General features: G+C 45.9%; 1 protein-coding gene across 6 annotated transcripts in view; it reads right to left on the reverse strand.

Annotated features, from left to right (window-relative positions):
- AP2B1 (adaptor related protein complex 2 subunit beta 1) overlaps nt 1-12,361 on the reverse strand; it is a 78,892-nt gene that overhangs the window by 12,708 nt on the left and 53,823 nt on the right. For all 6 annotated transcript variants that reach the window (XM_030962435.1, XM_030962440.1, XM_030962438.1 and 3 more), the window contains 3 exons: nt 11,919-12,064; nt 9,379-9,508; nt 793-877 (listed from right to left, as the gene is read on the reverse strand). In XM_030962435.1, the coding sequence (XP_030818295.1) occupies nt 793-877; nt 9,379-9,508; nt 11,919-12,064 (361 nt within the window). The remainder of the gene's footprint in view (nt 1-792; nt 878-9,378; nt 9,509-11,918; nt 12,065-12,361) is intronic.

Here is a 12,361-nt window from a genome sequence, read left to right on the forward strand (position 1 = left end):
TTTTCCCTGCTGGGGACAGATTTATTCCTGGATTTACCTCAGTCTCTTTGTAAAAGCAGCAAAGCTTTGATGGATTTTGGCCTCCCCCAAAAGAGAATCAGTCTTTGCCACATGAGCTGTTTACAAGCCAAGAATATGCAGGATTTGACAAGAAAGAAGGAGATCCACACATTTAGGATTATGTTAGTGAAAGCTGCTTTTCTAGCAACTTCCAGCCAGTTCAAACAAAACTTTTACAATAAAGGTGACTAGGAATACAAAAATTCCAGTGAAAATGGTGACTAGGAATACAAATAAAGTGTGCAAACGTTATTTGTGACAGCTGATTCCTGCATGATTACAGCTGCTTGCAAGGTGACATTTGATGTCATTCCTGAACCCAGTGATGCAGTTTGGGAGGAATAAAGGTGATTAGGAATACAACAAAGGTGACTATGAATACAAAAATTCCAGTGAAAATGGTATGGGGGCAAATCCTAGACCCATTCAAGTGAATCAAACCATCAAAAAACCCCAAAACTGCAACAACCCAAATCCAAACAAATACAAAAAAAAAAAAAAAATCAGCTTCAAAGAAAACAGATCCACCTGGCTGAGAGAATGAGAGGGGACTTGGGTTCTGCAGCTGGAGGACAATGGGGACAGGACAACAGGGATAACCAGACCAGACCTGCTGAGATGCAGCGGCTTGAAGGTCAAGGCACAGGTGAAACTGAGCCAGCAGAGACCTGCAGCTCCAGCTGGGCACAGCTTGGCTGCAGGGGGCTCAGCACACAACCCCAAAGCACTCACCCATTTTGCCATCCTCCACAAAAAGCACGTTGAGAGGGATTAGGCAGCTGAAGTAAAAGACATCAATGTTGTTTTTCACAGCCACCTGTCACAGAAAAAAACCAGGGAGGTTAAAGAGTCTCTCTCAGCTGGAAAAGCAAAGGGATCACACACAGTCTCATCACCCTGGAGTGCTCTCTCTGAGCAGAGGCCAGCCTGAGTGGGATGGTACCGAGCTCCTGGGCAGTTTCAGAAAGGACCAGTCCCCTGCTCCACTTTCACTGAAAGCTGCCCAAACTTCTCCTGTGAACCTTCCATTGTGCTGCTTCAGAGCCAGCTCCACTCAGGGGCTCACAGCAGCATCCTGGCTCTTTCCTGCTCTTGTTCAGTCTCTCCTTCTCATTTCTTTCAGGTACATCCCAACCTCTTGGTTGCACACACCTGCTGCCATGTCTGTCACATTGCACATCAGTTTCTTCATCACCCACTCTTGTCATTCCCCAGCTCCAAACCCCTGAGCAATACTCTTCATTTTCACCCTCATTTCCTTATTTTTCACCTCTTTGATTACTCCTGTCTCAGTTCAGACACTTTCTAGAAAGCCTCAAATGGGTCCATTGCCTGCATCTTCCTTGCAGCATCTCCCAAGACTCCTGCCTTTCCCTTAGTAAAATCTAAATAGGGAATATGTGCTGGGTATTGATTCCTGGAAGAAGAAAGCCCTGCTAGAGAGCAATCAGGTAAAAAAAAACATCACTTGACAAAAGACTTAATTCTCAGTGTCATTAAACTCCACCAGCCAGGGAGTTTGCCCTTATCTGCTTTGCCTTTATCACACACACTTGCCATGTTCCCCACTAATCTCTGCTAACAGTTTTCTCCAGGCTGAGAGCTGCTGGGACAAGCAGGAGCAAATGGGAGGTCTGAGAGGTGCAGTGTCACAGCACAGCTCAGGAAAAGGCACCTCTGGGCTTTATTTCCATGCCTCTCATGCTCTCCCCACGTCAGCCCACACAGCTGGAGGCTGTCATGGGAGCACAGCTCAGCAGACACCTGCCTTTGCTGCAAGGAAGGAATCTTAAGCCTTGTAAGAAAGACCCAGAATTGAGGTTGTGTAGGGAATTTCAGGAGCCATTTGAGCTCCCGCTTTGTTTGAAAAACCCCAGAGGGAGTTCTCCAATTTGTCACCCTGAAACACAAACCAGACTATGCTAAATGCTGAGCCAAAGGAATAAATTTGCTGCTACAAAGATTTATGGCAAGACAAACTTCAATGACAGTAATTAAATATATTGATGTCCTACTGGGAGAATCTATTGTCCTACAGGGGCAAGTTGAGAAGGACACCCACAAATATTGGTAAAAACCAGCTGTGGATAGACAAGGAAGGGGAATAAAGCAGTCAGCTGATCAAACATGTGTGCAAGCCAGAGACAAGTGGAAGGAGGTCAAGCTTCCAAACAAACTCTTCTGGCAATTTTGAGGTCCCAGAAGTGCAAAGAAGTGCAGAAAGGTAAATGTGACAATCTGTGGTGTTCCTACTTTTCAGCCATCACTAAAGGTAGCAGCTTATATTTAATTCCCTCAGTGCAAACCAGCTTAAGAAGGGATTAGTCTAAAGCCCACTAAAACCACACAAATGATGGTGCAACTGAGGAAAAACCTGGGATTGGTTCTCTGTAACAGGGACCTGTTCCATGCTCTGATTGCTGGCGTCACGCTCACGAGTTGGAGTGTTCAGTGTTTGAACCAGAGGGGTAAAAGCAGATTGGTGGGTGGACTTCAGTGATTCACCACTGCAAAATATGATGGAACACATTGGGTGAGGAGCCAAAAATGCACTTCAGAGTCTGGGAGGGGAGAGCTGGGGGAGGGACAGCAGTGCAGCCATTCCAGATGCTGTGCTTGGATATAAGTCATGGAGATGAGCCAGGAGAGGGGAAATTTAGGCTAAATGTCTGGGAAAACCAACAGTGAGAATTATTAAGCAGCACTAAATTCCTCTGAGGATAAAAGAAGCTCCAGTGCTTGGACTTACACTTAAAATCAGCCTTGACAATGCTCTCAATAAGAGGAACTGTAGGAACACAACAAAGCATAGCAGGGACTACACTGCACGACCCAAGATCTTTTCCAAGTCTGATTTAATGATTAATTGCCTTGCCTTAGAACAACAGAGATTACTTAGCTTTTGTAGCTAATTGTTGTTGCCATACAACAGCAGTTTCTTACAAGAGGGGCTGGAAAGCTGCTCCGTCTCTCCAGTCACGGTTCTAGAGGCACACTCCAAATTAATATGCCAGCCCTGTCCCTGCAGTTATAAGGATGCTATAAAAAGGTATCTGCTGACCTGCTTCTCAACTCTGCAGAAACACACTGAGTAAGCTGCTTTGGCTATCTCTGGAGAGCTACCCAATTAAGATGCTCTGAAGTGCAATTTCTTCCCAGTAAAGAAAAACCAAGCCACATGGAAGCCTTCCTACCAAACTGCATCACTGGGTTCAGGAATGACATCACATGTCACCTTGCAAGCAGCTGTAATCCTGCAGGAATCAGCTGTCACAAATAATTTTTGCACACAGGGTGGAAAAAGCTCTCCTGAACCTACAGGACTGGGGAGCTCCTCAAAATGAGCTTCTGTTGTTCACCACCACACACTTGCCCCAAACTGGGCTCCACAAGATCTGGTCCATCAAAAGACACCTGGATGGGGAAACTCACACCAAGAAGAGGCCCCCTGAGTTGGTAACAGCTTCCCAAGGTCATGCTCCACGTCAGGAGCACCCAGTGCCATCTGACAGGCTACAAAAGCAGATCCACAGCAGCACCTGCAAGAAGCTGAGTAGGTAATACCAGTGACTTTCCAAAAAAATCCAGTGCTCCTCAGGTGGGAACATTGTCCTGAGACAGGCAATGACATCTGATGTGACAGCAGGAGCTGAGAAGCCTCTCCAGGTTTGACATGCCTGTAGAGAAACCTCTGCTTGCATTTAACAAATCCTCCAGTCCAGACTAACTTTGCTCATGGCTCTGCTTTAACCTGCTGACCTGGACATGACCTATTAAATCTCTAGCTAGACCTTTAGCTTCAGACATTTCAGAGTTGAAACAGAAGCATTTTTAATAAAAATGGCTTTCCATTTGTGATCTTTTAGAGAGGGGGAAAAAAATATTAGTACCTTGTGAATTAAGTCAAGCAGCCAGCAAAGCTCTGAGGGATAGAAGTCAAAAGGTGGCAGATTTTTGTGTGATGCTTGACTGTTGCAAAGGTGTGAGCCCACTAAAAATTGGCTCAGGGTTACAAATCACTGATGTCTTGTTCATGACCTGACTAGAGGAAGCAGCACCTCTAGAAATAACCCCTGGAATATAATTCCTCACCTTCCAGCACGAGCACCCTTCTGAAGGGCTTTCTTGCAGTCCAGCCCTCTGACAGCCCAAACATGGTATTTTGGGGAAGAAGTACCTCACAGGAACAATGTCAAGTTATTTTCTTCAATAGTGTAGGTTTCTGATGCTTTAAATCTCAGACTTGAGCAACAGAACTGACTTTCAAAGTCAAGTCTGAAAGCAACACAGATGCTTTCCATCAGCAGCAAGTACACAACATACCCACTTGGAATCCCATTAGCACCTACACTAAATTAAGGATTTACTTAAGTTGGGTTTTGCTTTAGAGCCTGGTAACAGCCAAACTGTTAAGGCAAGAACAACTCTCCTCTGCAGAGCCTTTTTTTTACCTCACCAGGTCATGGCTTGCTCTGTGACAGTCTGCTGCTCTGCCCCCAGGGAAAGCTGAACCTCCACTTCATTTTGTGTGACAGGAAGGGTGTGATGGTGTTCACAGGGGTCTGAGGATGAGGGAAGAGACAAGGATCTGACTCCATGTTTCAGAAGGCTTGATTTATTATTTTATGATATATATTATATTCAAACTATACTAAAAGAATAGAAGAAAGGATTTCATCAGAAGGCTGGCTAAGAATAGAAAAGGAAGAATGATAACAAAAGCTTGTGTCTCAGACAGAGTCTAAGCTAGCTGACTGTGATTGGCCATTAATTAAAAATAACTACTTGAGACCAATCACAGATGCACCTGTTGCATTCCACAGCAGCAGATAACCATTGTTTACATTTTGTTCCTGAGGCTTCTCAGCTTCTCAGGAGAAAAAACCCTAAGGAAAGGATTTTTCATAAAAGATGTCTGTGACAGGAAGGGCTCTCAGGATCCCAGGGGTGCCTGCAGCCTCTGCCAGCCACAGGGTTGTGCTCTGCGCTTCTTCTCTCTGTGCTCTCCCCACAGGGCTGAGCCTGGAGCTGTGCAGGCACAGCAAGGGTTACAGCAATGGGCAGGGAACACAGAGTTACTGGGAGGGGTTGTGCTCTCCTGTGCCTTGCTGCACTTCAAGTTCAAAATGTACAATTTATAAATGTGCTGCACCATGTGGCAGACGTGCTCTTAACCTCCAAACCAACAGCTTTCCACAGCTGAGTGAGGAACTGGCCACAGATGCCAAGCTGTGATCCAAGTCCTTAATTCAGAGTGTTCCCAGGAGGGTTCTTTGCTGAAATAAGACTCTCACAAGCAGACACTGTTGAAGAATAACCCAGGCAACAAACCCAAGCAGCATCTTCCCCATCCAGCTACCCACAGGTGTTGTGTGGTGGCTGGTCAGGGATTCTGACACCACTCACACACAGGCAGATATTGTGTCATTTATCAAGCAGGCTCTGGAGAGTGAACATCTGTTGGCTGGAACTGCTGCTCACAACGATTCCCACAGAGAGCTGGATGTGTGAAATCTGTCTGCAAGTTCTGAGTGCTGTGTTTGTGACCTGAGCTCCATTAACAGCTCTGATGAATGAGAGCTCCAGCGGCTCTGCACTGCCAGACGCTGGAGCGTGGAGGAGCACAGGTGATGAGTTACAGCAGGAAGGATAAGAATCATCCACTGCATTAGCAACACTGATATTTCCTCACTGAAGAAGCTGCACCTTCCTCCTCTGTCTCCATAAAAAGGTTTTGCCAAACTCACTTCAAGCAACAAAAGTATCCTGCACCTCACGCTGCACAGACCTCTGTGTTTCCAAGTGTCCCTCCTCAGGGAGAAATGCAGCTGGCAGATCCTTCCCTTTCCACACTCAGATAATTTTACTGAATTAAATAAAAAAAAAGCAGTTTGAAACATTCCAGCTTTTTTCAGCTGTATGCTCTGTAGCTGCAGCAAGCAGGGCTGGCAGCTGACAGCAGGATGTGACACACTGATGGTGCATTCTGATCCCAAGAGAGTGGCTCCAGCCTCAGGCAGACTTGCTGCTGCTCCAGGAGTGCCTACAGCTCATTTTCACCTGCATTGTCTCCTGCAAGGGGCTATAATCCCACAGAAGAGATGATCAGATTTATGCCATGACAGGCCAGGCCTGAGCTCAAACTCTGGCTGCAGGTTGGCTCCACTTCACCCATTCCCAGGATCAGGGGAGCAATTCTTGTGTGCTCCAATGGGTATTCCAATTTCACAGCATTTCCTAGCTGCTAAAAAGCCAATTATTAGGAACAGTGGTTCTCTTTAGCATAGAAAGGCTCTCAGCCCAGGCATTTTCTAATTCCAAATTTGACTTGAAGAGCCATCTGGAAAGACTTAATATTCCCACCAGTGCAAATCCCTGTTTTAGGAGGGTGAAGATCTCACATACATGGTACCAAAGAAACCTCACCCAGCCCACCTCTCCCAGCTGGTATGGCCCTAGCAGCCCACATGTCACCAGCAGTGTCACCACTGCTTTGGTTGTGAAAAAGCAACACTGCAGGAGCCAGGGAGACCTGAACAACTCCCAGATGTGTCTCCATGGCTATCAAACACCCAGGAAGGTCAACAGAGCCTCTCACAGACCTTTGGGCAAGGGCTTGCTGTTATTTCTTGGTGCCGTAAGCACCAGGCAGCCCCAAAAATGCTGACAAGGCACTGCAAAGGTGTCCCACATCAAAATTAGAAGCACACAAATACCTAAGTCAGATTTTCTGACTTAGGCACACTCCAAATGCAGCTTTTTAATCTGACAGAAGTGAAAAAGATGAAGCAGAGAGAAGTGACTGGGGTTTGTTCAGCCCTACAGTGCTGTGTCCAGACCAGCTTTACCCTTTGGATAAATCTCTGCTTAACTGGGGGTTAAAGCTGAGCCAACAAGTCATGAAAATGATCATGATTATTTTGGGATGCAGGGGAGAAGCCTGGCATTCAGTATCACAAGATGCAAGGTGACTAGCAAACACAAGACTCTTCAGCTATATTTTACCTAAGTAAGCCTCTGAAAATATTTCAGCCCTCCTCATCTTCTTGCAAAAATGTCTTTTTTGTTACCTTGTCAAATATTTTAGTTTCTCTCCGTGATTACAAATGTCAAGATTAAGTGAGCTGTATTGGGTGAAAGATTAGAAATGGTAATAAAAATAACCTGAACAAGACATGAATTCATTGCTTCTGAAATAGTTGCCTAAGGAATGTACAACTAGTCTTTGAAGTGTATAATTAACATGACAAAAAGTTGAAAGCTATCAGTTTGGTTACTTCAGGACTTATTTTTCTTGTTACTAAAAACAAAAAACTCCCACCAGAATAGGAGATGAACATAAGGTCCTCAGGTTCAAACCAGCCCTACATCTGCTTCAATGTTCCCTAGCTGAGGGAAAAAAACCACATTAAGTAAATTCAACCTGATGAGTGTTTTGGTTCTTCAATGAATACAGGAACATTTGGATTCTCTACTCCTATATTATGCTATAAATTGTTCCCTAAGTAGGTCACCAAGGCGATTTCTGAACGTTTCAAGACAAATCCTTTCTACATGAACCCACAAAACAAAACCAGAGCCTTGGCTGTCAGGGCATTGATAGATCTCCATCAAGCCCACTGCTGTCAAAAAAGTAAGGGGAGTGCTCTTTTTAACTTGGCATCTGCTATCATGATTCAACTCTTTGCAGAGAAATATACTATTACTCCATATGGCAGCTTCCCCAATTGTAAAAGGGCAGCCAACTTCTATGGCAATGAGAGCCTTAGCAAATTAACAACTGAGTCTGGCACTAATGAATGCTCCACTGTCTCAATAGAAGGTAGCTGGAGGTTTCCTCACATGTTTTCTCTTCTTAGCTTTGGTCTAGCAGGAGATGCTACAAGAAACAAACTGTGTTCCAAGCCCTTCAGAGATTTAATAACCCAAATACTTCACTTCCCTCCTGATCAAAGGAAGCAGCGATGTGAGAGTGCCTTGTTGAGAGTCCCCAGTGCTGTGGAGGCTGACTGGGACTGTCACCACCTCACTCCCCTCAGAGCAGGAGCCACAGTTTACCACAGCTGACCCAAATGCCACCTCAGCTTCATGACCTGGTTGCAGAAGGAATCCAGCTCTTCCAGAGGCTGGAAGGGCCCAAGAGGGTGGAAGGCAGGCCATGGAATTCATTCACTGTCTGTGCTCCTCCACTGCATGACTCTGCTTGGAGCCCAAGTGTGGGACTGCTCCTTTGAGTGCCAGAGGAGCTATTTCAAGCTGTTAGCCCAAAGACTCATCAATAAGTCATAAGGCCCAGAATGGAAGTCAAAAGAAGGGGAAAAAACAGTTGCTGAGGCAGAATAAATAGTAACTTCCATTGCATCCTCTTAAACTAAAAAGAGAATGAGCTGCTTCACAATACTCCTCTCCATGGGCTGCTACACTGCAGGAATCCAACCCAATTCCAGCTCCTGGAGACCTGAGGTGAGAGAGGCAGCTGCAGTGCAAGGTCACTGCATTTTGGGATACTGGGAAAATCATCCTGGAGGACACAGAGGTTATAAATATAAAAGTATTTAACTCCAGAGCAGAAGCAGGAGTTGCTGACCTCCACTCCACAGCATGGCAGCAGTGGGGAAGAGCCTCCTGATGATTTCCAGACCACTGGAGACAGTCTCTGGTCCAAAGCAGAGGGGAACATCTCCCTGGATGTGTCCTGTCTTTATTAGATTGACAGCCCAATGTGATAAACAGGCTCCCCCAGGGAGTGCTGTCCCTGCTATGCACCACCACCCTCATTAATGAAACAGCTGCTCACATCATTTCTCCTCTGCCTCTCCTGGAACACACACTTTGCCTTGGATGAAGCTATCTGGGGCAGGGATGTGCCTTTGTGAAACACCCTGGAATTTAAGAGCACTAGAGAAATATTAATCACTCAGCAGTTGCCATCTTCCCTGCAATTCCTTTAATTGCCTCAATTCTTACTGACAGCTCTCTCTGCCTGCTCCACCACAGGCACCTCCTCTGTTCAGACCTGCCCCAGTTCTTAAGTCCAGCCAAGCCTCCTGCCCAGTTTACAGAGCAGTGCTACTGCAACAAAGCCCTTAATCTACACAGATGCAAGCAGTTTTTGAAAAGTCATAAAATTCAACAAGTTTCCATTTCAGTTTTTCTGGGAGAAGCTTGGAAAAGGAAGAGGACTAAGTTTTGGCCACAGTCAAGGCCCAAATCCATGAGGTCTGACTGTTTACACATGGTATTGTGTGATTAGAGTCTTACCACATTGTGTTGGGCACCTGCTGAGCTCCCCCCTGCCCAGAACAAGACAATCCTTACCTGGAGGTTGTTCAGAGGCTCCATTTTCATGACTGGTCCCAGAGTGTTGAGGGGCAGGGAGACATCAATACTTTGGTTTGGCATCAGAGGTGTGTGAATGGCCAGGGGGGTGCTTGGGATGACTCCAAAGCTGGGCAAGAGAGAAACAGAGATGATGAGAGCAGCCCTGCATTGTCCAAAATATAATGTTCCTTTCGTCAAGCACCACCTGCCTCATCTTTCCCCTACTCCTGAGCTGCCCCTGCTGCTGCTCCAGGGAGGGAACACAGCTCAAATGAGCAGACAAAGTAGGACAAAGCATGGAAACTCACTTATTTGCTGATAAATTCACCCCCCTGCCCCAGGGCCCAGCTCCTGGGAGCTCTCCCATTACCCACATGGCACTGGTCTGTGTGCTGAGCAAGAAATGACCTGGACTCAGAGGCAGGTGCTGTTTCTCTGCTCCTGAGCTCCAGAGCACTGCAGGTAGGGTGCATCACACACTGCATGGCTGCTGCAGTGGCAGAGGGAGCTGGACAACCAGCCAAGGAGGAACATGTGCCTTGGAACAGCACTGCAGAACAAATGAATCAACACATGCAGCTGCCTGGTGCTGAATGACAGCACCTGGCCCAGCTGCCTGCTTGGAGGCTCCTTCACTGGGGATGTGTCCCAGCAATGTTTACTTGCCTGTTCAGTCCAAGGAACATTGAATTCCACACCTCTGCTGAGCATGGAGAAGAGGGAAAAAATCCTACACTCAACACAACATTCCTCTACTACAGACCACTGCTTTCCAAAAGCAGATGGAAGCCCAGTGTTTTGGTGTCCACTCATAAATGCATTTCTCTCTAGCAGAATTCACATTAGCTCAGAGGTCTCAGGGGGTTTGCAGGATAGATAGGTGTGTGTTTTTATTTTATTCACTAAAAGCCTGCTGCTGTCTCTGCACAGTCAGCCACATTTATCAGGTTTGTCACTCTTTCAGAAACCAATAAATGCCCCATTCTTGGTTCTCCTTAGTTTTCAGCTCTAGAAAGCTGAAATAGGAATATTCCTAGCAAGGGCTTAGCCACATGATTTGCCTTCTGCAGCCAGTTCACCTTGGAGGACACAAACCCCCCTGTTTTCCCCAGGACTCAGAGGGGAACCAAACTTGCAGTTGGTTACTAAGGGGCTGTGATATTACAGCACACCAGAGCTTTAGCTTTCTTTTATTTTTTTTTAATGCTTTATCCCAAGACTGCAGTGAATACCATTAGCAGCAGCAGGAAAGGAGGGAAAAGCAATAGAAACTTCCCAATCACAAACCTTAATATTTACACTTAAAGAACCAGCCCTCTGCAGCAGGCACAGTGGAAAGCATTGACAGGAGAACAACATTTGTAAAAGAGTAAATAAATTGTAGTAGGTTGTATATGGAGCTTGTGCTGCAAGATGAAAAACTGCTGGTTTATTGTACAGTATTTAAACTTTCTACATCCTCAAAGCAGGTGTGGCTAAAATATAGCTTGATGTATGGGGGGGGAAAAAAATCACAAAATGCCTTTTGTTCCAGGCTAATTTGCATGAAACATTCACATACAGCAGCTTAGCAAAACTCTCCAGAAAATATGGCAGTCCAGGGAGAACATTTACCAAGACTTATTTAGCATAATGACTTTTCTAAGTAAATCTTATTCGTCCCAAGAAATCCTGAATTTGCAGCAGTGAGATTAAAGAGATGGTTTCAGTGGATCTTCAGCAGAGAGAAGCCTTTTCCAGTGAAGTGATATTAAGGAAAATAGAGGACATGCCAGTAACAAGACACTCTTTGCAGTCTTGATAAGAAGTAGCCTGGTCCTTGCTGAAGATAACACACAGCAAACCACAGGATAAGCTCTCTGGAAAGGATATTTGTGGGAAGGCACCGTGGCTGTGCTGCCATGTCATGTCCTTTGGCTGAGATGGGTTTCCAAGAACAATCTGAATTCCATCATCCAAGCTCTGAACTTTCAAGTGGCTGCTGCTTCTGACAGAATTGTTCTGCTGCCTGTTACAGGGAGAACATGTGCCACAGGCTCCCAACTTGCAGCTCCTTCGGTGACAAGCAGCTTTATTAAAGAGCCCTGTGCTTCCAGACAGTCTGAGGAGCAGCAGAGCAATTAAGTCAGGAGGCAAAGGCATCGTGGGTTGATAGTTGTGCAGCTCAGATCCTGCCTCTCTGTGCTCTTGCTTTGCCCAGGGCACTTACTGGCTATAAACTCACCAAGCTGCCTAACAACTCATGAGGCTGCTGGAAAACTCTACTGAGGTGAAATGGGGCAGATGCTGTTTCAGAGCTGGGAGAAGGATGGCACTGTCTGCTGCCTGTTTCCTCTCAGATTCATCAGTCTGTGTTTTCAGCCCTTCCACACAATTTTGGTGTGATGGACAGGTCAGGCTGTATCATCCAAGCTATTTCCATGACTGCATTATACACCTAAGCACAGCCCCTCCTTAAATTTAGCAGTGTAGGCACAAACTCCTTTCACAGGAGCATTCAATCTGTTGAACACAGAGCATTGCTAATTATTTCTTACCTGTTCTTATTGAACTGAATGGCAAAGTCAGTCATGTGCTGCAAAGCCTTATTGGTAAAGTTCATCTCCATGTAGATGTGTCCCTGCCTGTGGCTGAATGTGCCTGAGATCTCCAATCCTTTAGCTTTCACTGCAGGCAGCCAAACCTTGAACACAAGAGATGTCATTCAGCATGAGCAGCCTGGCCTGAAGATAACAAACAAGCAGAGTTTTCCAATAAAGCTCAGAAATCCACCTGGATTGGCACACTGAGCCCACAAAGGCTAAAGAAACACTGCAGGGCAGATGGGACATGGGGTGTTGAAAGGATGAAGCTCACCACTGAGGAATAAACTTGCTGCTCCTAATCCATATTTGTTCATAGTACCCATGGAAGAAATCAAATTACAACAGCATTGGTGTGCACAAGAGCAGGGACAGCTTGTGTCCATCACAGCAGGATG

Source organism: Camarhynchus parvulus, chromosome 19 (genome assembly GCF_901933205.1).
Source record: "Camarhynchus parvulus chromosome 19, STF_HiC, whole genome shotgun sequence".
Lineage (NCBI taxonomy): Eukaryota > Metazoa > Chordata > Aves > Passeriformes > Thraupidae > Camarhynchus > Camarhynchus parvulus.